We start from the raw sequence: 24,508 nt of genomic DNA, 5'->3' as shown, positions 1-24,508 counted from the left end.
CATTGCTGAAGCCATTACAAAAGGAAAGTAAAATTGTTATTTCTAATCAGAATATTAAGTTCTAAGCACAACACTGAATTTTTTGTAATAACATGCAAAAACTGAAACTATCTGATTTTCAGAATCATTGACTGATTGTATGAGGAGGTGACATTCTTGTATTAACTATGAAGATAAACATGAAATTACTGATGCATGGAATCTCTGTGGGTCTCTGCAGGATCATTTTAAAAAGCTAAGTAGGTTTTAAACAGATCTACAAAATAATTTAAGTAAAATTTTAACAGGTAACTGTAAGTACAACTCATAAACCTACCGTATTTTTGGACTGCTGTGCTTGAAGAACTGCAAGAACTTGGGTATCATGATATTGAGTGGCCGGTCCAATACATCACTATCTAAAATTTCAGCAGAATCTTCACATATCTTCTGAAGAGCGCCAAAAGCACCCTGTTTAAAAATGAATAAACAAATAAATAAGTATCTTCTTTCGCATTTTGAGAAAAACAGAACTGAAGACTTCATATTGAATGGGTAACTTCAGCACAACACAGTAAATGTAGCTACTTAATACTATAAATGCAGCCAACTAATTAAGATTAAATTGAAATATTCTTAAAGGCATTTTATTTAAACCAGCATCTGAGTATCTGTCAGCTCTCACACTGGGAGAGTCAGCAATGAGTAAGTGGTAATTTTAGTTTGATTTGATGCTCCTCTATCCAAATATATTTTAAAAAAATACTTAAAAGCTAAAGCTAATTCTTATTTGAGAAGTGAGTAGAATGAGGCAGAAGTATTCAAATTAATTGCATATATAATTGTATTTCCTTTCATAATTCAATATGGGGCAAAACAGAGATGATCGTCAATTTGAGTTTCACTTTCAAATGTAAGGGTTTTTTTCCAAGAGAAAGCAGCACCAAAACACTACATAACAGTGCAGCATCTTGGATCATTAGTCATCTCTGAGGTTCACTTTATACAAAATGCTTCACACTTTCATGGAGACATTACCAAGTAATTCAAATGGTGTGATCACAATATTTTTTCACATCAAACATAGCTTTATATTTTTTCTCATAGTTTAGAACTGTTATTTACTTATTTCCCTTCATACAGACTGGACAAAACAGTTCATTTCACCATGATATAGCAATCAATCACTTTTCCAGGTTAAGTTACAAGAAGAATGAACACTGCTTTTATGTAAGAGAAAATTCAGCATCATCTTAATGATGCTAATGGTGCCTAAAAGACTAGGCATCACGAAGTGGTAACTTCAGGAGACTTCTCAGCTGAGATACTATGACTATCCATCTGCAATCTTATTCTGCTTTTATGCAAAGAAAATGAATTTGTTTGAATGAACGGTAAGAACGTGGACCACAGGTAGAAGAAAAAGTATCAAATCTGAGCCACTGTTCTCCAAGGAGAACACATGGGCACGTATAAATACATACAGACATGCATACATGATATGTATGTATATACACATATACATAGTGTGTGTGAAGAGAGATAAAAATAATAAAATTCAGATGATCATCTTCTGTTTTCTATAAATCTCATTACCTCACAGGTATTGTAATCTTCAGAATCCAACAGGCTGCAAAGCTTTGGCAAGAGTTCAGGCCAATTCTGTAACTCCCCTTTTGAGGCAATGGTTGTTATCAGAATCCCTAAAAGAAAGAGAAGAATGGAGAAAATGAGATCTCACATGCTTTCACTTGTTTCATATCAATTTTTCTTATTTTCCTCCTCTTAAATATCTAAAGAACTAAGAAAGTTATGGTTTTGTTAAGACTGGCACGCATTAGAAGAGGAAGTACATTTAATTCTAAATGTTATTTGAAGGGCTTTGAACAGCAAAGGCAGGTTGCTCCTTCCTGCTGCTACAAAGGGATCACACATTAGAAATCAAGCACCAAGTAACTTCACTTAAGGAAATTACAGCATTTATATATCTGTATAATTTATAATTAATAACACAGCAGGGCAGCTTTGGCTCTAAGTTTACTAAACACTGTACAAATCTGGACCTTTAATAAGTACAGAGTATCCTCCCCAAGTCACCTCTTTTTTACTATGATACGAAAAGCATGAATGTGGGAATCTGTCATTCAATGAACTTACAACCCAGTGAGAAATTATGTGTTCACAACTTTACTGTGTTTACACTAAGCCTTAAGGACACATTCTAAGACTAAGATACCTACTAAGAGCTTAAACACTATGGTAGGTCATCCAGTGAGGAGCTGTGAGAGCCAGTAAACAGACAGGTTAGCCCAAAGTGTCACTAATTCTGTTTGTTTCCAGCATATATAGAAATCTGGGGGAAAACTAGTTAGGTGACAGGGACAGAGAAAGCTACTTATAAACTAGGACTTAATTTGTATGAGTCCATTTTGCTCCAATGCAAAATACAACAGCTAGCACAATCCTTAATGCTACTGGCAGTTACTTCTAATGAGTACGAACACAGAAGAACTCAATACTACTATAAGGGGCAATCTCCCAAGCAAAAAGTGATGGAAAAAGAGTCTACTCGCAATATGTAATTTTTCTTTGGAATAAAATGCTAAAATTCTTGTTAAATACACAAGAATAGAGGACAACATTACAGAGCAAAAGACATTCTGGACAGGACACACAGTAACTAAGAGATACTTTTGCATTGCTCCTTTGATGCAATATGCTGGATCTTTTCAAGGTCCTCGAAGTGGTTTCAGAGGATGAAATGATATAGCATGCAATTCAGACCATACATGTCATTATGAACTTTCTGTACAGATGGTGGTTTGCCCCTGTAATGCCTGAAGTCGATTTCTCAACTCCTTAACTTTTAAAAGCTGAACTTCGTAACAAAATTCCCCCTCATAGGGCAATCATTAGCTTTCAATTTCCTCCTGCAGTGAAGCTCTCCAGTTCCACCACTACTTTCAAACACTAACTATTTTCCCTGCTTGCTTCCAAGCAGGAGCTACACTAAGGTCCTGCCCAGACTAGAGTTCCTAGAAAGCTTTAAGAACAGTTGCAGACACTTTCTAATGAGATGTATTTATATCCTGGTAGATTTGTGCGTCCTGAACAAATGCAGCTTAAACTTGAATCTGTATTTCAAGATTAGCACATGGGGTTTTAAAACCTGTACCACAGGTTAACAGCACAGAGAAGATACACTCTGTAACTCATTTGGGGATTAGAATAAGTAAGGATAAAACAATGTGTAGCTATCATTTGGTCTCAAGGCATGCGCTTATTCTCCTCAGCAAGGTGACTTCTGAAGATGGGAATAATCACTTTGTTTCCATCTTGGCCAAAAGGTATCTGCTTTTGTCTGATTAGCACTAGATGCTAGAGACCACAGAGGAGAGTGAACACTGCGTTAAATCCTCCCTGATGCCATTTTGACATACTTGCTCATTTTGCTCTCAGAATTCCCGAGATGTTATTTGCATTTGGCTCATTAAATTGATAGTGCTTGAATTGCAAAAACATATACTCATCAGAAGGAGCAACTCTAATCTGCACGTGCCAACTCATGCTAAAGGCAGTCTAGGTAGGCAGTAATATCTTTACACCTTGCTAGTACCAAGAAACCAGTGGGTACTGGACCAATGTCAGACAGCTACAAGGATCCAGTAATTCAAACAGCAAGGGTGCCAAACACAGGCAAAACAGCAACAATTATGCAAGCATGCATCTTATCAGCTGCTATTCATCTTGAGAGTTCATACATGCTGAATAATCCCTGCAAGGATCACTTAAAGCTGAACAATAATTGAGCTACTAATCCACAAGCATTTCCTATCAGGAAAAATTTAAGAGTAACTGCTTGAAAACAACCCCCACATTCCTCAAAAGAACATCCCACAGACCATCACCAAACAACCCTAAGTCACCAAACCAAATGGAGCTGGAATATGTTCCCTAGTTAGCTCCATAGTACTCCACTGAAAACTCCTATGAACAAAGAAGTAAGCATGACTCTTCTACAACCTGCAATTCAAAGAGTACCTGCCACTCAAAGACTTGTTTCTACTCTCATTAGAATATTGGACATTAATAAAATTCATAGTAAAGCAGCCTGACAACTGACAAGACAGCAGGAAAAAGCTAAGAAATGAGTAATTTTCTCTGGTCTTAGGTTAGTCCGTAACCTGAATGCCTGGAGAGGGAGTCCTACAGAAAAAGCAAATGATTCCAAAAGAACAGTAACTGGTAGATTGTTTTATAAGAGGAGTCAACTGAGAGAAGCTGAATTTCTTTCTGAAATGACACCCATACGTACTTTCAATATTCAAATATGTATTTTACGTTTTTCTAGTTTTTGAGCAGAGCAGGAAAATTACTACAATGTTGGAGGAAACTGTATTCTCAAAGAACAGACAGAAAAGCAACTTTACCTTGAACTAAGTCAAAATAATACAAATACACCTATTTTATGAAACGTGTATCAAAACAAGGTATTTACAAAATCAAAAATTCATGTAACAAATAAAACTTCTCACTGGAACTAGATGATTTTTAAGGTCTCTTCCAACCCAAACCATTTCATGATTCTATGACACTATGAAGCTCTGTACACCACACTTTATCTACTGTTTTCTAAGAGAAGCTTTTTATGTGAATGGCTTAGGCATGGTATGATGATTCCCTGAAGGGATGTGCGTATGTGTGCATACAGGGGGTGGGTTGTAGAAAATCAGCTAACAGAAATGTTTTCATTGATGCAATCAGAGTACTGGAATAGTTCTTAAGTCAGACCTTTACTGTGTTCCTGTTTTTAGGTATATAAGCTGGCAGCAAGCTGAATTTAAGTAGATTAAAATAAACTTATATTCAGTTACATGTCAAGAAATATGAACTGAATTGCTATATCACTTCTAAAATAATAGGAACTTAAAGTGCGGTATCTTTATATTCACAATAATGACAAATATCATTGAAACACAGCGAAGTTGTGGCAATTATGAGAAACAAAAAATTTTAGGAGTTTAGTAACTCTTTATAGCCTTAGTACAGCTCTCACCCAAATCAGTAACATTTTCAGTATGCAGAGGACAGCATTAAGAACAAACTTACCTACAGTAGCTCTAATTAAGGGGGAGGAATCACCGATGTTGTTCAGACATTCACTTTTAATGAAGTCAGTTACCCCATTTGGAAAGTTGTGAAAATGTGCTTTTACATTATTCTTCAAGATAAGACCACTCAAGGAACGTGTTGGCTCATCTGCAACAGAAAGTAATTAGTCAACCTTCAATCGTCTCATAGGAATAAAGCAGATTTTCAAAACAATGCCACAGGATCAAAGCTTATATAGAGATATTAATCTTAATTTCCTTATCTCTCTTTCCAGCTACACCCATCAATTCACCTAGCAAACCTTTTCAGGTTCAGAGTACACAAATTAATCACCAACCACATAAAGTTCAACAAGCATAAGTGCTAGATTCTGCACTGGGGATGGGGCAACCCTGGATGTGCAGACAGACTGGGAAATGAGATGCTGGAAAGCAGTGCCACAGAAAGGGACCTCAGAGTCCTGCTCGATGGCAAGTTGAACACGAATCACCAGTGCCCTGGCAGCCAAGAGGGCCACCTGTGTCCTGGGGGCATCAGGCACAGCATCACCAGCCGGGCAAGGGAGGGGATTGTCCCGCTCTGCTCTGCACTGGGGCAGCCTCACCTCCAGTGCTGGGGCAGTTTTGGGTGCCACAGGATAAGAGAGATATAAAGCTATTGGAGAGTGTCCAAAGGAGGGCCACGAGGATGGTGAAGGGTCTGGAGGGGAAGCTGTAGGAGGAGCAGCTGAGGGCACTTGGTCTGTTCAGCCTGGAGCAGCCTGAGGACAGACCTCACTGCAGTTACAGCTTCCTTGTGAGGGGAAGAGCAGGGGCAGGCACTGATCTCTTCTCTATGGTGACAGTGACAGGAACCAAGAGAATGGCCTGAAGTTGTGTCAGGGGAGATTTAGGTTGGGTATTAGAAAAAGGTTCTTCACCCAGAGGGTGGCTGGGCACTAGAATAGGCTCCCCAGGGAAGTGGTCACCAAGACTGACAAAGTTCAAGGAGAGTCTGGACAGTGCTCTCAAGCACTCAGGGGATTCTGTGGTGTCCTGGGCAGGGCCAGGAGTTGGACTGGGTGACCCTTGTTGGTCCCTTCCAACTCAGCCTATTGTGTTGATTCTGTGATACACTATCTTTATTCACTCAAAACTAAAATACTGGATTACAAGCTCTACATTTTAAGAGAAAGTTTTGAATAGACGTGTAAGCAAGGAATAGACCTGAAGTCACAGGATATAGGAAACTTTATTAAAGATATTTGTCAGCCAAAGACATTCAGATATTCTGATTACACTGACTGGCTTGCTGCAACACTGATATTGTAAAGAACTGGTGACAAACCTGGTTTCACCACAGTAGGATATGGAAATGATGCAGGGACTGTGCAGTAAAACTTCTACCCATATTCCCACAGAAATATAATGTTCAATTTTTCTACAAAGTAAGGTACTTAAATCCCTTCAGAAATGAGCTGTTCTGTTGATCTACTAAATTGATAATTAGAGGGAGAAGGAAAAAAGAGATCTTTAGACAACATTATAAGGTTAAGTGTTACACAGTATGAGCCATAAAATAAACACAACCAGAATTGACCTGAATTGAGTAAGAACTGGAGTTCAGGCAACAGTTTGAATTCTGTTCACTGAGCTTTCTCTAAGTTACTGGGCCAAGTAGAGGAATGGAAAAAGAACAGCCTAGCTTTTTCATTTATAGTGGAGCAGATTCATGTTTGGTTCTTAACCAAGGGCATGAGTAACTTTGTATTACATCTGAGATATGTTGAAAATGAGATCTGAATGTTCTATATAGAAAGGGTTAGTTTACAGTATAAACAAATTTAAATTTACAGTTTACAGCAATCCTAATAGCACTGGAAGCTAATTTTAATCAGCATTTTTACCACTTGTTGATTTTTTTCTATGAAGAGCTGATTTGGGTGAAATAAGGAATTCCTTTGTGCCAGGAATTAGTCTACACATGGATCTATTCCAGCCCTTCAAAACTATTATTATCCCAAAAGAAATAAGGAGAAGCAAAATAAGGGATACAACTTTCAAATATAAAGTACTTTCAAACTAAAGCTACTGCACCAGAACACCAAGACTCTCACAACACTGGATGTCTGACTGACATGACTGATGGACATTAGACACTTTATACCAGTTAGAAGAGAAACAGAACTTTACAGAAGAGAAGGAATTGTTTGGCTGATCAGAAATTAAAAATCATTTAAATCAACTGATTTTGAGCACCAAAACCAGACTGCCTTCATACACCTTTTAGTCTTGTCTTCTATGCTCATATTTCAGTTCTTTTAAAGAAGCATTAGTTAGAATGCTCCAGAACTACAAATGTATTGATACAGAAACAAACATGTCCTTTAGAATTCAGTAACTTCTTAAACCAGGAAGCCACCCAATGAATACATATTTGAGACAATTCTACAACTTTATCTACACTATATGATTTAAGTATCAACTTATAAACAATGTAAAAAATAAAATTCATTTCACTTGCACAGCACTACACTGGCCAGCATCTTTTCTGGGAGAAGGAGGGAAGCAAGAGTTTATTATTTTAAATAAAAACCTAAAGACTGTATGCATGGACAAACTTTTCTCCACCACACAACTTAGTTGTGAGCTGTCACAAGTATTACTACAGTTACTTGGCAAGTCAAATCAAGTAATTTTGACACAGTAGTCTCTGAATTAAAAGTAAAATCTTCACATCAATTCTTATGCCAATAACGGATGTCAAACTCTGATTGCTTTACGTAACTTCCATTGATAGGTACACACACCTTCAAGAAATTCAGTCATTCATAAATTATTACAATTACTTAAAATTGTGCCTGGGGAGAAAAGAAGCCAAAGGAGTCCTCCTTTAATTTCCACACGTTTTAAAACTTTTGCAAAAAACCATTATTGTTAGCACCCACAGATACCAAATACAATAGTCACTGTAATTCTTCATCATCTAGCACTATCTTGGTATGAAAGAAATCAGTGACAACCAATGTCTGATTAGAACACAGTAGGCTAGTCACTAGTAGGATAAACTCTAGAATGAAAATATTAAACAGTACATTAAATAAACAGGAAAAACATTAATCCATTAGAATGCCTGGCTACAGCTACAAAAGGGACAAGGCAACAGCTTCAATTTAACCGAGCAGAGATACACATACTATTAAGTTCCTTTTGTCAAAAACAGACAGATTAGTCAACTGGTTTAGATAAAAATAAAGGTCGCATGAAGGTGAAACATCAGGACCATTTTTTTTTTCTTCACAAACTATTCTATGGTATGTGGCAGTACAAAATATCTTTAATCCATTCTTTTAGACAGGATATCAGAAAAAGTATTCTTCATAGAATGATTATCCCACATATCTGCAACAAAGATTCCATGGGATTCATAATGGAAGTGGCATCTGACAAATGAAGTAACAAAATGAGAAAAAGAAGAAAAATTAAAAATAAAACCAAAATCAGTTATCAACAGACTGAGAGATGACAAGCAAAAATCACAAAGGACTTTTTGCTGAACAACCCCCAACCACTTGAGCTACAGAAGCAGCCCAAATCTGATATCCAAGCATTAAAAAAATAAATAACAAATAGTTAAAATCTTAGTTTGAGAAAACAATTTCAGATATGACTGGACAAGGTTATTTATGGAATCCACAGTGTTCAACAACTTAACAGCTACACTGTCAGAAAATAGTAATATAGGCCTGGATGGAATTCTTGCTGTAACACCAAAATTACAGGCAGATGGCTTAAAAGCTGAGTAAGACACTCCTTAGTCTTCTTAGATTTTGTGATTAGTTCTGTCAGCCATATGCTTCAGCCATCAAAAAAGCTCACAGTCTTGTCTCCTTTTATCTCAGTCAACTTGGAAATATAGAGTTGACAAGAACATATAGTACAAGAAAAAGAAGGAATGTGAAGCAGACCTCTGGCATTTGGTATCATTTTTGGTGCCAAATCAGTTAATCAGTTGAAGATTCATCTCTCACATTGTCTCACTTTAAAACGAAACCATAAAACAATTGTCATTTGTTTCTCAATAAATTTTCAATTCTGTTTTAAGACTCTCATACTAGTTCCAAATTTTAATAACAGACAGAGCAAGTAGATACATAGCCACAGTACACAAATTATTTTAGGGTTACTAAAGTACTTTTAAGAGCCAAAGTGTGTCCTCAAACAGCCACATTTCATCTATTGAGGGTTTGTATGACAAAGGGTGCACATATAAAAGCTACAAGGTTTTTGCAAGCCCAGAGAAGTATATATTTCACCATGCCTTAGGAATCATAGAATGATTTGAGTTGGAAGGCACCTTAAAAGGTTATCTCATCCAACATCCTCACCATGGGCAAGAACATCTTCAATTAAATCAGGTTGCTCAGAGCCCCATCCAATCTCACCTGGAATGTTTAAAAGGATGAGGCACTCACTACTTCCTAGGCAACCTGTTCTAGTGTTCTACTACCCACATTGTAAAAAACTTCTTCCATAGATCTAGTCTAAACCAACACTCTTTTTGTTTAAAATCACTACACCTTGTTCTATCACAATAAGCCTGGCTAAAAAGCTTGTCCCTGTCTTTCCTATAGGCCCTCTATAAGGTATTGAAAGCCTGCAGTAACATCTCCTCAAAGCCTTATTTTTCCCCATGCTGGATCGATCACCCCAGCTCTCTTAGCCCTTCCTTATAGTAGAGGTGTTCCAACCCTCTGATGATCTTTGTGGCCCTCCTCTAGACCTGTTCCAAGTCTTTCCTGTGCTGCGCCCCTGCTTTCACTGTCTGTGCATTTTCTTCTTGCCCTTTAGTTTGACCAGCAGGTCAAACATAACTTGCTAGATCACTAAAAGAACTGACTGACTGGGATGAGAACATTTGTCCATTCACAAGCTGTGATATAATGATTTATGAGCATGGCTGTATTTGCTGTGGTATTTTGTGATATTGGCAACACTAGATGTGAGGGTGAGACGTTTCCTAAGGCAAAACTGTCTGTCAATCTCCATCTTAAAGCTGTAAAGCCTTTTCCAGAAATAAGCGCTCATTCTGTGTTTTAACTATCAATATGGATTTACTATGTACCAATACAAAATGTGTATTGACAATGACTAGTGTCACTGCTGCATATGAAGATTTCTGATGCACTAATGAGACTGACTCTGCTAAAAGAGAAAAAATCAAAAAAAATAAGAATTCCACAAGAACTTTGTAATATGGGAAGAAGAAAATGAACAATTTCTTCTATCCTAATATATAAGAATACAGTACAAAAACAGCTTCACAAGCTTCCTAGCAGAAAAAAATCCTGCTTTTTTTTTTATATAGGATTATGCCTTAAGTGTAAGTCTTTTGACTTAAATGGATATGGTTACTATCATGTCTGGAGCTGGAGTGGTATTTCAAAACATTCAGTGTATGTCAACACATAAATGACCTTGAAATGTAGTGACTAGTCTGAAGTTAATCAGTGCTCTCCATTGACTTATGTGAGTAATGGAAAATAATTTAACTCAATTGCCTAAGCTTAGGAATGTCTGTAAGAGACCACAACAAAGCTGGAAATGTTCTGCTGATACTGAGTTTTGCATATTTATTGAATAATGAGTTACACTTCTTAACATGATGGTGTAAATAAAATTGAACTGTGGACAATATGGGAGGAGTATTGAACTGCTGACCAGAAATAAACTTGTTGGCTAGTACATTTGAGTCTATGTGGCAAGGTTTTGGTAGGGGAATGGGGGCTACAGAGGTGACTTCTCTGAGAAGCTGCAAGAAGTGTCCCCCAAGTTCAACAGAACCAGTGCCAAATGGCTCCAAGATGGACCTGCTACTGGCCAGGGCTGAGCACATCAGCAATGGTGGGAAAACAGCAGAGGAGCAGGTGCCCATCTCTTCACCCTCAAGACAGGACTTGAGGAAATGGCATGAAGCTGAGTCAGGCGAGGTTTAGGTTGGCTATCAGGAAAAGGATGTTCACCCATAGGCTGGTTGAGTACTGGAACAGGCTCCCCAGGGAAGAGGTCACAGCACCAAGCCCGCCAGAGTTCAAGAAGCCTTTGGGTAACACTTTTAGGCACACAGTGTGACTCCTGGGGTATCTTGTGCAGGGCCAGCTGGACTCAATGATCCTGATGGGTCCCTTTCAACTCAACATATTCTATGATTCTCTGATTTAAGAAAGGAAAAAAGTTACTATGCAAGAGCAATTGCAGCCAGAGCAGAAAGGAGTGAGAATGTGTGAGAAACAGCCTTGCAGACATGAAGGTAACTGAACGAGAGGCAGGAGATGCTCCAGGTGCTAGAGCAGATGTTCCCCTGCAGCCTGTGGTAAAGACCATGATGAGGCAGGCTGTCCTCCTGCAGCCTACGGAGGTTCATGGTGGAGGAGATATCCACCTGCAGTCCATGCAGGACCCCACACTAGAGCAGATGGGTGCCCAAAGGAGGCTGTGACCCTATAGGAAGCCTGCACTGGAGCAGTCTGTTCCTGAAGGATTGCACTCCATGGAAGGGATTCACACTGGAACAGTTTGTGAAGAACTGCAGCCTGTGGAAAGGACTCATGTTGTAAAAGCTTGTGGAGGACTGTCTTCTGTGCGAGGGACCTCACACTGGAACAGGGGGAAAGTATGAGGAGTGCTCCCCCTGAGGAGGAACGAGTGGCAGAGAGAATGTGTGATGAACTAACAACAGCCCCCATTTCCTGTCCCCCTGCATCACTGGGGGAGAGGAGGTAGAGAAAAGTGGGCGTAAAGTTAAGCCCAGGTGGAAGGGAGGTGTTTTAAGATTTGGCTCTATTTCTCATTACCCTGCTCTGATTTGACTGCCAATAGATTAAAGTATTTCCCCAAGCCTGTGACAATAATCAGTGAATGATCTCTCCTCTCCCTATCCTTATTCTCAATCCATGGGACTTCTGTTGTACTCCCTCACCCATGTCCAGCTGAGGAGGGGAATTACAGAGCAGCTTTGGCAGGGATCTGGCATCCAGCCAGGTAAACCCACTACAATTAGTTCTGGAAGGTTTTGTATTCTGATAATTACTACATGTAATCAGAGTGCCAAATTCTGTATATCTCTACAATTGCAAAATCAAGAAAAGGTTAAAGAACTAATTTTCTGGTTTCACTCCTACTTTCAGCTTCTCTATCAAATCTCCACAAACCAATTGTCCCAGCACTTTTCCTCTCTCATGTGGTCTCATGTGTTGTCTCCTGATCCAGCAGTTAAAATAGTCCTAGAATTCTATCAAAAGCAGAAGAATCATTAATAAGAAATAGGGATTTAGCGTGATGAGAACATGATTCACTACAAGGTCTCAAACTATACAACAAATGCAGGATAGTGCAGTAGTTTGAAAACATTTTAAAAGTAATGTCATCTCTCTCTGGCATTTACTTTCTGAGGGCGGGGAAGAGGATAACAACATGGACTTCTGCACTTAGTCAAGTGCATAGGAAAAGGAAATTATGACGTTCCCAACAGAACTTGCTTAGACAGCATCTGGCAGTGAATGAATACAGATTTAGAGTCATTAATCTATCTGAAGAAATTGCCTCATCAGATGAGTAGAGGTTTTGTCACTCTCTGAATATCGAAGGTGAATCTTATATATTAAAATATAGGATAATCTGTCATTTGAATAGCTGTTAGTACACAAGGATTACTTGAATGAGTAAAATAAGGCTGTGTTATCAAAATGAGTAATTCAGAATCCTATTCAAACTGCTGAGTATTGGAAAACACAAAATACAGGATACTCACAACACTGGTCCTGTACAGGGTGCTGCACAGTGGAAGTTCTGCCTAGTTTTCCTTCTGTCTATATCCTACAGGTATAGCTTAACAGAAAGTTGTGTGGTAGCATGCAATCGTAAATGTTGTCTTAAAGCCAGACTGCTTTGTTTCTCTGATACCCTTACCAGCAAGTAAGGCTTCTTCCTCTATAATGACCAATTAGTGAAAGGAAAACCTCCTCCTTTCCTCCACACTGTACTCAGCGTGCTTCCTTTTTTTTTTTCCCCTGTTCATTCTGGCTGACTTTTCTGAGTAATATCATCAGACTTTTAATTAGCAATATTAGTTTGCACTCCAGTAAACATCAGAACATAGTTCTGGCACTACTGCCGGTGTTCTTCCTAAGCAGCTGTGTATCTAGCTAAAACATGAAAATAAAGAGCACAGACCTGCTTTTAATTCAATACACTTTCATACATTTAATATTTTACTACTGTTATTATTTTAGGAACTTAGATTATTTTTTTTTGTATTTTGGTACCAAACCACTACAACAGGAGTTCTTATTAGGAAGGTTAAGAGTATGAGTGAAAATGAGACGCTTTGCTGAGTGACCATACTGCTACTCCAAGCAATTAGAAATCCATCTTCAGTCTCTTTAGTTTTGAGTTTCTACCTATGACTTCATCAGTCTTCTTTCTTTATAAGGGGATGAAAATGAGGAAAACTGGGAGCTCTTATCATTTTGGAATGTTCAAAGCTCCTGAGACTTACAGCTTGTCAGTAAGAATTTTCTCTGATCAGTAGTGTATCTACTGATTCAGAGAAAAACACCCATCACTTGAAGTTATGTGAATGCCTTTTCTTTGGAGGTATCAAAACAAAAATTTGTCCTGTTGAATCTACACTTGCCTGAAGTGCCAGTGTGTGACACTTTAGATGAAGCAGACAACTGCTGTAGGGCAAAGCGGTTACAAACTCCCTACACAGAACTGAGTGCAGACTGCAGTCATTGTTACCTGGAATTGAGTGCACCCTCAGCAGGTTTGCAGATGACACAAGGCTGAGCAGTGCAGTTGACACAACAGAAGGAAGGGATGTCACCCAGAGGGACCTGGACAAGCCTGAGAAATAGGTCCATGAGAATCTCATGAAGTTCAATAAGTTCAAGTGGAGGTTGACTACCCCTGGGTCAGGGCAGTCCCAGATATGAGTACACACAAGGAGAAGAAGCCATTGAGAGCAGCCCTGTGTAGCAGGAATAAGGGATAAAAAACTGGACATGAGGTAACAATGTGTGCTTACAGCCCATACAGCCAGCTGTATCCTCAGCTGCATATAAAGCACCATGGCCAGCAGGGTGAGGGAGGGGATTCTCCCCCTCTACTCTGTCCTTGTGGGACCCCACCCACAGTGCTGCATCCAGCTCTGGTGTCCCCAGCACAGGAAGGACAACAACCTGTTGGAACAAGTCCAGAGGAGCACCACAAAGATGATCAGAGGGCTGGAGCACCTCTCCTGTGAAGACAGGCTGAGACCTGGGGTTGTAAAACCTGGAGAAAAAAACACTTTAGGGAGCCCTCAATTGCTGCCTCTCAGTACTTAAAAGAGGGAGAGTGACTTTTTTCACAGATAGTGGTAAGACAAGGGAAAAGATTTTTAAACTAAAAGAGGAGAGATTTAGATTAGATGTTAGGAAGAAATTCTTTACTCAGAGGGTGGTGAGGCACAAGAACAGGTTGCCCAGAGAAGTAGTGGATGCCTCATCCCTGAAATTATTCAAGGGTTGGATAGTGCCCTGAGTAATGTGATACAGTGGATGGCCCATGGCAGGGGAGTTGGAACTAATCTTTACTGTCCCTTTCAACCCAAACCACCCATCATTCTTTGATGATTATGTAACTCATGGCACAGTTGCTCCTGAATGCCTGTTGAAAGCAGAAGGCCTGAGCTTCATGAGAGTTGTGAAGGGTGTGAATTATATTATTATAGAAGGAGAAGAAAGGCGTTTAAAATACTTTGCAAAAGCAGTAGTAATGCTTATCCTGTTACTGGTACTAGTGTGAAACTGTGGAATCAAGATGTGCCTTTTCGATGGACAGTAAAGAGACTCATTTCTGGAGCTGGAAAAACATACTGTGAGTATTATTATTTGTAGTATTAAAAGTCTTTTTTTTTTTCTTTTAGGATCCACTCTCTTCTGACATTAAAGGAAAGATGTTTTAACTTGTACATGAAAAGTGGTAAAGGGTATTCCTTTACTAAAGCCAATTTGCCTTTATAGAAGTGGTTGTCTATACAGTTGCATCTGGCCCAGCACTGCAAGCTAACACACATGCTGAAACAGCTTTATCATCTTAATGCCTCACAGCAAGTATGCTTCCTGAAAATCTGGAACAAAGTGGTAATATTGCTTCCTAGGTCCCTAAATCATACACCAGCTAAAAGAGCTGGTGGTCCTTCCAAAGAGCTGGCACCTCTGAACTGCATTAAATCAAATACCACCTGGTGAACAGAAGTCCCTTTAGAAACACTGGCAATGCTTTTGCTTTCTGTAGGAAAACACCCCACAGGAATGCTTGATACTGGCATTTTAAGTACACCTAGGTTTAATGTAAAAAAAACAACCAAACATTACTAAGTATTAGAGTTTGCTTTTTAAAAAAGCATACAAAGAAATACCCATTGCAGAAGACTACATTCAGCTTGTAAAGACACATTAGGGAAAGGCTTGAAATCGCTGATTAAATGCCTCCCCCTTACACCTAAAGATTTCTTTTAAGGCCAAAACAGATCTTATCCGTAACTACTTGAACTTCAGGCAATGACATACCAATTCCTTCCTTGTATGGGCTTCAGGGACAGGGAAAGAGGTAACAATGGAGATTTTATACTCTTGATTCTGGATGTTCACAATAAGGAGCTCCAGGGAAGTGTTCCTGAAGCACTGAATCACATAACAAATCCACAATCTAATTCAGTTTCTTACACGACTTTAAATAAATGAATAATCTGTTAGGAGAAGCCTTACTTTAAACCCGCACTACAGTATCCCTGAAGAAGCATGGAAAGGAGTAATTAGCGAGCATATAGGGGGAAGTCATGGAATTTTTAGTAACTTTACATAATTAATTATCACATGATACATATTATACTAAGTAAGTCTGCTGATGATACTAAATTGGGAGGAGCTGCTGACTTCTTCAAAGGCAGAGAGGCCCTGCAGAGAGACCTCAATAAATTGGAGGGCTGAACAATCACCAACTGTACGAAGTTCTAACAAGTGCTGATTTGGCACTGGGGATGGGGCAACCCTGGATGTGCAGACAGACTGGGAAATGAGATGCTGGAAAGCAGTGCCACAGAAAGGGACCTCAGAGTCCTGCTCGATGGCAAGTTGAACACGAATCACCAGTGCCCTGGCAGCCAGGAGGGCCACCTGTGTCCTGGGGGCATCAGGCACAGCATCACCAACCAGGCAAGGGAGGGGATTGTCTGGCTCTCCTCTGCACTGGGGTGGCCTCACCTCCAGTGCTGGGGGCAGTTTTGGGTGCCACAATAGCCTAACGTAAGGCTAGAGAGCATCCAAAGGAGCGCCACGAGGATGGTGAAGGGCCTTGAGGGGAAGCCGTAGGAGGAGCAGCTGAGGTCACTTATTCTGTTCAGCCTGGAGCAGCCTGAGGGTAGACCTCATTGCAGTCTAAAACTTCCTTGTGAGGGGAAGGGGAGCGACAGGCACTGATCTCTTCTCTATGGTGACAGTGACAGGACCTGAGGGAATGGCCTAAATTTGTGTAAGGGGAGGTTTAGGTTGAATATCAGGAAGAGTTTCTTCACCTAGAGGGTGGCTGAGCACTGGAAGAGGCTCTCCACAGAAGTGGTCACAGCACCAGCCTGACAGAGTTCAAGAAGCATTTGGACAATGCTCTCAGGCACATGGTGTGATTCTTGGGGGCATCCTGTGCAGAGACAGGAGTTGGACTCTATGAACTTTGTGAGTCTCTTCCCACTCAGGACATTCTGTAATTCTACTCTTTCCTTTAAGATATTTACACAACTCAACTATTAGATTTATGCACTGGTTAGTAAAAGTCAGTCTTTTTGTAATTCTTCATGTATCTGAACTTCAGAGAAGAAAATGTTTTGCTGTTAGTAGGACACTATGTAGGGTATGCAGCATTTTAAACTGTAAAGGCACATTAATCTGACTTGATTTCTGAATAGTAATGCAATCAGACCCACTACTTGACAATTATTTTTGTATATTTAATAATGATATGTAGTAACTGTACTGGGGGGAAGTCGTAGGGGAGGTTTTTTTTTTTTAATTTAACAACTAAAACTCCTGAATCACTTTTCTGGATTAATCCTTCCAATCAAAGATGTCTTCTTGAAATGGGTAGTTGGCAAATTAACATGTGATCTCACATAATGGTCTTTTTTTTGCTCAGCTTCAATTATCTTTCAACACCAACATGCCAAGAAAGAACCTAATGGAATAGACTCATGAAAACTGTTCTCTGGATCAAGCTTAAATTTCAAGACTCATCAGAAACATTCACATCAAACCCACATGACCATTTTGGATTCCAGTAATACCTTATAAAAAGCTGTTTCAAATTATATGTGCAAAACTAGATTAATTATTAGTGTCATGATTACCAGAACATAAATTACCATCAGTGAAAAGCTCCATTGAAACAAAAATTTGGTGTGGAAGGGAGGGGAGGGAGTAGGGTGGGGACAGGACCTTTCTCCGTGGTAATGTTCCAGGTCAAAGTAAAGTACTCTGAATGACTAGATCATCACATAAACAAGACCAAGAACTGCAGAGACACTGTTCCTCCATCTTCAACTGGTTTATAAAAACCTGAAGTATTTTGGAAGTGAGCTCAAAAGACCATCCTCAAAGCCTGTGACAAAAACAGTACTAAAGCAGTGTTCTCAACTTCAGCTCATCCACCTTCAGAGTAAGAGATCATCTCAAGGACTCTGATCCTTGACTGCAATAGCCTTACACCACTGATTGTGATCAGTCATTCTACTGAGATAACACTCTGTGGAGAATAAATATTAGCGTTCTCATGTTTGGATGGGATGAAGAGTCAGTCACTAAAGCACCTTCATAAGATCACCACTGTGTAACTGCAGCAGGATAGACAACTGCAGTTACACAAGCCAGCAGAAAGTATCAGGACCAACATGCACTTATCTCACTATTTTCCCATTAGGGCAGGACCTGCTGAGAGCCCAGCGGATGGGGAGATGAATGCAGAACTTTACAGAAACGATGAAAAACTAACCATGACCCACTGAATAACAACGGACATCATCTTTTGATAATTTAGTGCAAAGCCACATCCATCTCCCATTCACAAAGCTGAGGATGCTGTTTGAAATAAAGCATGGTGTAACTCTGGACTGCACCTAAGCAGAAAACACCAGGAAATTGATGAAGTTGTCCTACAACAGGACAATGGAAATTAAGAAGGGTGCCATTTCTGCCTGTCTCTTTGAGAGTAGAGGGAGAAAGAGGTATCTTACAAACATTGATTTACAAAAGGCATAAACAGGTTTTCATACAGCCAACTTTGAAAATTTCATCACTGCAGTCAAGAAGGTCTGAAACAAACTCAGTACTTCTGCTTGCAATATGAACTATTCATGTTATGACATCTAGAGGTCCTGATCTGCCTCAGGCTTCAAATATCTTGGAAAACTGTCTCAATATACCTTAAGCAGAGATTAGAACAGGTCTCAGTAAGACAACAAAGAGGCTGAAATTAGGAAAACACATTCTCATACTTTCCTTCAAAGAAACATACTTGGACTAGGGACGCAATAATGCAAACAAGGAAAGGGGGATTTAGATGCATGACTTGGATCAAAGCAGGAAAGCTGCAGTTAAATGAAAAAAGCAACAACAGAGGCAGAACTGATGCTTCCGTGTAGCACTGGACTGTTTCAGACAACCACACAAAACCCAGAAAACCATCTGAGAAGCAGAAGCAACATGCATACACTCCAGAAAACGAATTATTAACAGAATACAGAAGACTACAGGATTCTGAGCTCAGCTCAGGGGACACTGAAAGAATAAAACCACAGTATCAACACTGTGGTTGTTGATACATGGCAGTATCACTACATTATCTGTGAGATTTTTTTACCTTCCTATCCAAGAAGGAATAACTACACTAACAGTGCCTACAGGAAATATTTTCATTTACAGATAAATTAGCAAAACAACACTTTTTTCATTCATATACTTTTCAGTCAATCTGGACTCCATCTTACCTACATAAGAAAGATCTCTGAGCACCATACTTCATGGGAAGTACATTCTAGAGATCTGTATCTTAAACTTTAATGGCTTTGGGATCTTATTTTATTTTCATCAGCCTGCCTACTGCCTAACTGAATGCCTAACTGAATTTCCTTAACAATTTTTATACTGTGATGTTTTTAACACTGGGGTTCATTCAGATTCCCAACACTATTCTTAGAAATGCACATTAATTTTAAAATAATCAAAACAAACAAACAAAACCTCAACAAACAAAAACCCAAAACCTAAACCAAACCAACCAAAACAAATATAACAAAAACAACACAATCCTCCTCCCCCTGCAACAAACAAAACCAAACCAACCAACCAAAAAAAACCCCAAATCCAAAAAACCAAGAAAAAAGAAATTAAGTGCTTAAAGCTTGGGCATAGACATGCTGTAGCAGCAAACCAGGCCATATATTTTCACTGATGAAATGGTAGCAGGGCATTCCTGTGTCCAGAAAGGTGCAAGCTTAACAAGCTTTGACAGGGCCCAGAAAAATTTCAATACAAAACTAAGAAAACCCCTAGTTAAATGTAGGACTATCACAACAGATCCTGAACCAGTAAGTCACAAGTATTCAGAAACATAAGCCTGATGGCACTAAGACTAGAGGAAAAGAAGTTAACAGTTTTTTCAACTGAATAGTAATAACCCTCTGTTGCTAAAACAAAGGAAATTTCCTACACAAAAGGTTTACCTAAGTATCTTAAAGGCAAGACTCCGTGAAAGCCAGTTTTGCAAAAGAAGTTTTCTTGCAAAGTTAATTGTCCACAGAAGTGCAAGACTCAGGTCAAAGGTAAGTCGGTGCCCTCTTCACTGCAGTACAATGATACTATTTAACACACATTTCAATCAACCAAATAACACAATGACCACAATCAGGAGCTGTCACCTAAATGTATCCTTACGCACCATTTTCTCAGCAGAAGTTTCAACAGTAGCAAAACCTGAATCAAAGGTTAGTTCCATCTGCTACCAAGCCAAGATTTCTCACGGACTATCAAAACACCTTCGTTTTTAAAGTGTTTTGATAGTCCATGATAGTCAGAGATGTTGTAAGCCTATTTTTATTGCTCCTTCTGCTGGGATAGTATGGCTCCAAAAATCTTAGAATAGAAAAGTATGAATATCTATGCTTTTGGTCTGTGGAAAGGTTGTAGACACAGCCAGCCAAGAGAACCTGCTTTAGGAGGGAAAAAAGCAGAATGATTTCTTAGTACTGAAGACAGGCACCTACTGGGATGAGTCAATCCAAGTACTGCAGCTGTTGACCAGCAATTCTAAGAGTCTCATTACCTTACTTGAGCATGAGGGAAGATGAAGGGCTCTTGGTTGGATTCAAAGCAAATCCAATCAACAATCTTCTGCCATTCTTCGTTAGTCCCACCCAACCAAGGCAACAGGGTATTTAGAATTCAGCAAACACTATGCAAAATACCAACACCAGACTTGGTTACGGTACTTTCAATATTTTGCAAATTTCCAGAAACAGAAATACAAAGTTAAAAAATAGTTGCTTTGGACAAAAGGTTATGACTCTAAAAATGTCATGATGCAGGACAAGAGCATCATCAAAATAACAGATGCTTTTCAGCAGTCTCACAAAAGGCCTGATGCATTTGTGAGAAGTATCAGTGCAATCTGATCCAAAGCACCTCTCCCTGGAAGTTAACTTGCTACTTCTTCCCAGCTTGCTTGGCCCCGCAACCTACTGGAATCTGCTTTTTTTCTCCCTCAGATAAAACAGCTTTACACAACCATTTTGTAACAGCTAGCATCTCCCACTCTTTATCCAATTCTAAAGAGGTCAATGTGATTAAACATTAGGAAGGGAAAAGATGACTACTGAATAACTGAAATAGTTCTGTTAGGGTGATCCTGACACACCACTAAACACCAAACATCTGTGACAATCTAGAACCTGAGGCTCAAATAGTGAATGAAGAAAGGGAAATTAGCAAGTTGGGTTAGTGTCAGAAAACAAATTCATGGACAAAAAAAAAGAAGTGAAACATCCCTCTTGTCACATCCTTTGTACAGATTCCATATCCCACTACTGGAATTGCTTTGCTTTTCTTTTTTCTGGTAATGGTATAAAGGACATGGTGTACCTACACTGGTGCCCTACTCAAAGATTCAGTATCCTGCCTGACTTAAGTCTTGAAAATGCTCTCAGACTTAAGGTACTCCCCCAGGACTTTACAGGCGACTTCCTACAGAGAACATACAAAAGCACTGAGATGTACTCTAACCTTCAAACAGGAAAACATACTTTACTCCTCTCCATTTCTCTCCTCCTGAAGTAAGCTGATACAACCAAACCAGTAGTTAAAATGTAGAAAAATGTTCTTGACAATTCTTTGAACATTACAGGGCCACACAAAAGTAAAATCAAAGGGTAAAAAGCAAGCATTCACAAACAAAGTTTTGAAACACTAAATGGCAGAAAAAGTACTAGAGCAGCACACTAAAGGAAAAAAACCTAGAAAACAACCCAAACAACCAAACACAATGATTACAAACAAATGTAAAGAAGACAGATGTGCTAAAGAGATCTTGAAACAAATTTTGTTTTTCTATCAAAGACATCTCAAAACAATAGCTGTAGTACAAGGAAAAGATAATCTTTCATGCACCCTGATCACAAAGGAATTGGCTGAATTTACCGACTGGTAGAGGGTACACACTATGCCATATACAGCCTGTACTGTAATGTCCATAACAATAAAACAACATGATTGATTTCTAACTGTATCTTGCTACAATTAAAGCTTCAGAGTGAAGATTATGACAGACATCTTTGGACAACTCTAAATATGTAGTCTTCAAAGTATTTAGCAGTCTCATTACTATGGAGATAATTATCATAATTGAACTTAGCAGTATGTTTTATAATGTATATAGTCATGATTCATCACAGTTATTCCACAACTTCACTGCAGTCCAATAGAGGTATGACGCTCTAACATTTCTCAGAAGATTTCATAGGACTTTTAGAATGGATTCCATTCTAAGGCTGATACTGCAAGTACTGGTAAGTTATCAGATTTTTTCCCCACAAAGACCCCCAAGTGCGTAAGTATGGAGCTCAACCAACCAGCAAACTGACTAGAGTCAGCTTTCTATTTCTTTGAAGCTTAATAATATAATTTTTTTTAAAGGCAAAGAAAAGTAAAATAAAACAGTCACTATCTCACAACTTACCTTCAGACTTCAACTTTGTAAGAACAAAAATCAGGTAGTTGTTGAAATCTGGATACTGATTGAGTTGTTCTAGTTTCTGAAGAGAGAAACTGTTAAGGAAAGTTGAATCTTTACATACAACATTTACAGCTTTCTGGATACAAAGGTTGTTATATTCGTTATGTACTGCTACATCACTTCAACCAGCTGTGACTATAAGCTCACGATATACAGAATAGGAACAACCTAAAAACAGTTTCTGTGATTTTCTTACTGAAGCAATAGCTTTTAGTTATGGGGAAGTCTAAAAGAATAATCCATGGACAGACATAAAAATTAATAGATCCTTAAAAATATCTATAAAGCAATATCACTGAAACAGGCAGCTGAACATTACCAACAACTGTGTATTCAAATGGATCAAAAAGTATCAGAAAGAAGAAGAAAGAACAGAAAGAGCAGTATTTAACAGAAACTTAATGAGAAAACACTTACTTGGTCCAAAAAATGAAGACTAGCTCTTAGACTATTTTTCTTAACAACTTCTTCACCCACTTAACTTTTCTTTTTTTATTCCATGAAACATACAATAACTTAATTGGAAAAATATCTGAAACCATACCAATTCATATCTTTACTAGCAAAGGGTTTTAGCTAACCTATACTGCCCACTTCATTGTATTTGACATCGAAACACCCAAGTGTGCTAAAACAGGATCATAAAGAAACAGCATTACAGAATAAACACACAGTTTTTTTGATTTTTCTACCAAAAAATAGAGACTAAGTGTACTTTAAATTTGAAACCATTAATCACAACCCTTCTTGGACATCCTACTAAGCAGCATTCTGCAATAGAAAAGACATCACAATTTCGTGTGTGTGTGTCTCAAAGGACATGCATAATTTTTTTAAATTTTTTTTTTTAGATTATAGGACACGGCCTGTATTAGACCATTTTCCCAAACTGATGTACAATACACTGCTAAAACTATCCCACTTCTCTAACCTTTACAAGCCAACATATGAGGACCTACTAGAAAGAACAGGTATCAACACAGCACGGAGTTTTCACTACCACTTAAAAAGAATTTCAAGCATCAGTTGAAAGGACTATTCAAAGGACTTGACTAAGGTCAAGTTCTATACATCATCAAGACACCCAGCATCACTTACACTGCCCATCTTGCATATATGATGCTATAGTTCAATAAACAAACCAGACATAATTAAATTACTTGAAGCAAAGCTTTAAAATATAATTTTACACTACAGCTACACCATAAACACTGGTCCTATAAACACTTCGGTATTTTAAATACTAACGAGCACCGGTTTAAGCTTGGGGCATTATCAGAACACTACTTCTTCGGACTCTCCTGCTTAGGATTTTTTGAAGAAAGCAATCACATTTTAAAAATTTGGAACACAGCTGAAAGAACAAGATGATCAAAATGAAATGGACCTTCACCTTTCAGAAAGGAGCAGAAGCCTTCCTGATCTGCACTGCATTTGCTACAAAAGTCTAGAAGTGGAGCAAATTTGGCTTAAAGCTAAACACTTAATATAAATATATACAGACACGCATATGTTCTTACCTACTTAAATAAATTCTGTTGCTTTCTGTGGAAACCTTCAAGAAAATGCCTTAAATAAAAAGGGATCCAGATAACAAACTCACATCCTTCATAGAATTTCAGCACTTCTATAAATTTCAAAGCACTTATGGCTAGCTCAAGGAGCAGGAGACAATAGATGAGGCTTTATTTTTTAAGGCCTGTGCTTCTATTAGTCTTAATTTTAACGTTTTGCTTTCTCAATCCTTGCTCCTTAAAACCTTGCTAGTCATTACTTCTACAATCAAGAGTGACCCGGGGGGGGGGAGGGGAGGGAGAGGAGGGGGAGGGGCGAGGGTAAAAAACCCCCAACAATCCACAACACCAATACCAAATGTACTGCAAAGCAGCACAAGAAGCCACTGCTATAGAGCTCCCCTTTTTCGTGAATTTTAACGAGCACAGTTTCAGGATCAGGCTTCCAGGCAAATAAAAACATCCTCACCAGGTACCAAATTGCGCAGTGTCAGAGCCAGCAGGCCCACGAGGGCGGGCAGGCAGAGGCTCTGCCAGCGGCACTAC

At 38.9% G+C, this 24,508-nt stretch overlaps 1 protein-coding gene across 3 annotated transcripts in view; it reads right to left on the bottom strand.

Annotated features, from left to right (window-relative positions):
• The window catches only part of TNPO1 (transportin 1), a 70,410-nt gene that overhangs the window by 27,769 nt on the left and 18,133 nt on the right, over window positions 1-24,508 (bottom strand). For all 3 annotated transcript variants that reach the window (XM_048290857.1, XM_048290855.1, XM_048290856.1), the window contains 4 exons: window positions 22,392-22,467; window positions 5,089-5,238; window positions 1,576-1,682; window positions 317-450 (listed from right to left, as the gene is read on the bottom strand). In XM_048290857.1, coding sequence (XP_048146814.1) covers window positions 317-450; window positions 1,576-1,682; window positions 5,089-5,238; window positions 22,392-22,467 — 467 coding nt within the window. The remainder of the gene's footprint in view (window positions 1-316; window positions 451-1,575; window positions 1,683-5,088; window positions 5,239-22,391; window positions 22,468-24,508) is intronic.

This window comes from Corvus hawaiiensis, chromosome Z (assembly GCF_020740725.1).
Source record: "Corvus hawaiiensis isolate bCorHaw1 chromosome Z, bCorHaw1.pri.cur, whole genome shotgun sequence".
Lineage (NCBI taxonomy): Eukaryota > Metazoa > Chordata > Aves > Passeriformes > Corvidae > Corvus > Corvus hawaiiensis.
This window is presented reverse-complemented; position numbering and strand designations above follow the sequence as displayed.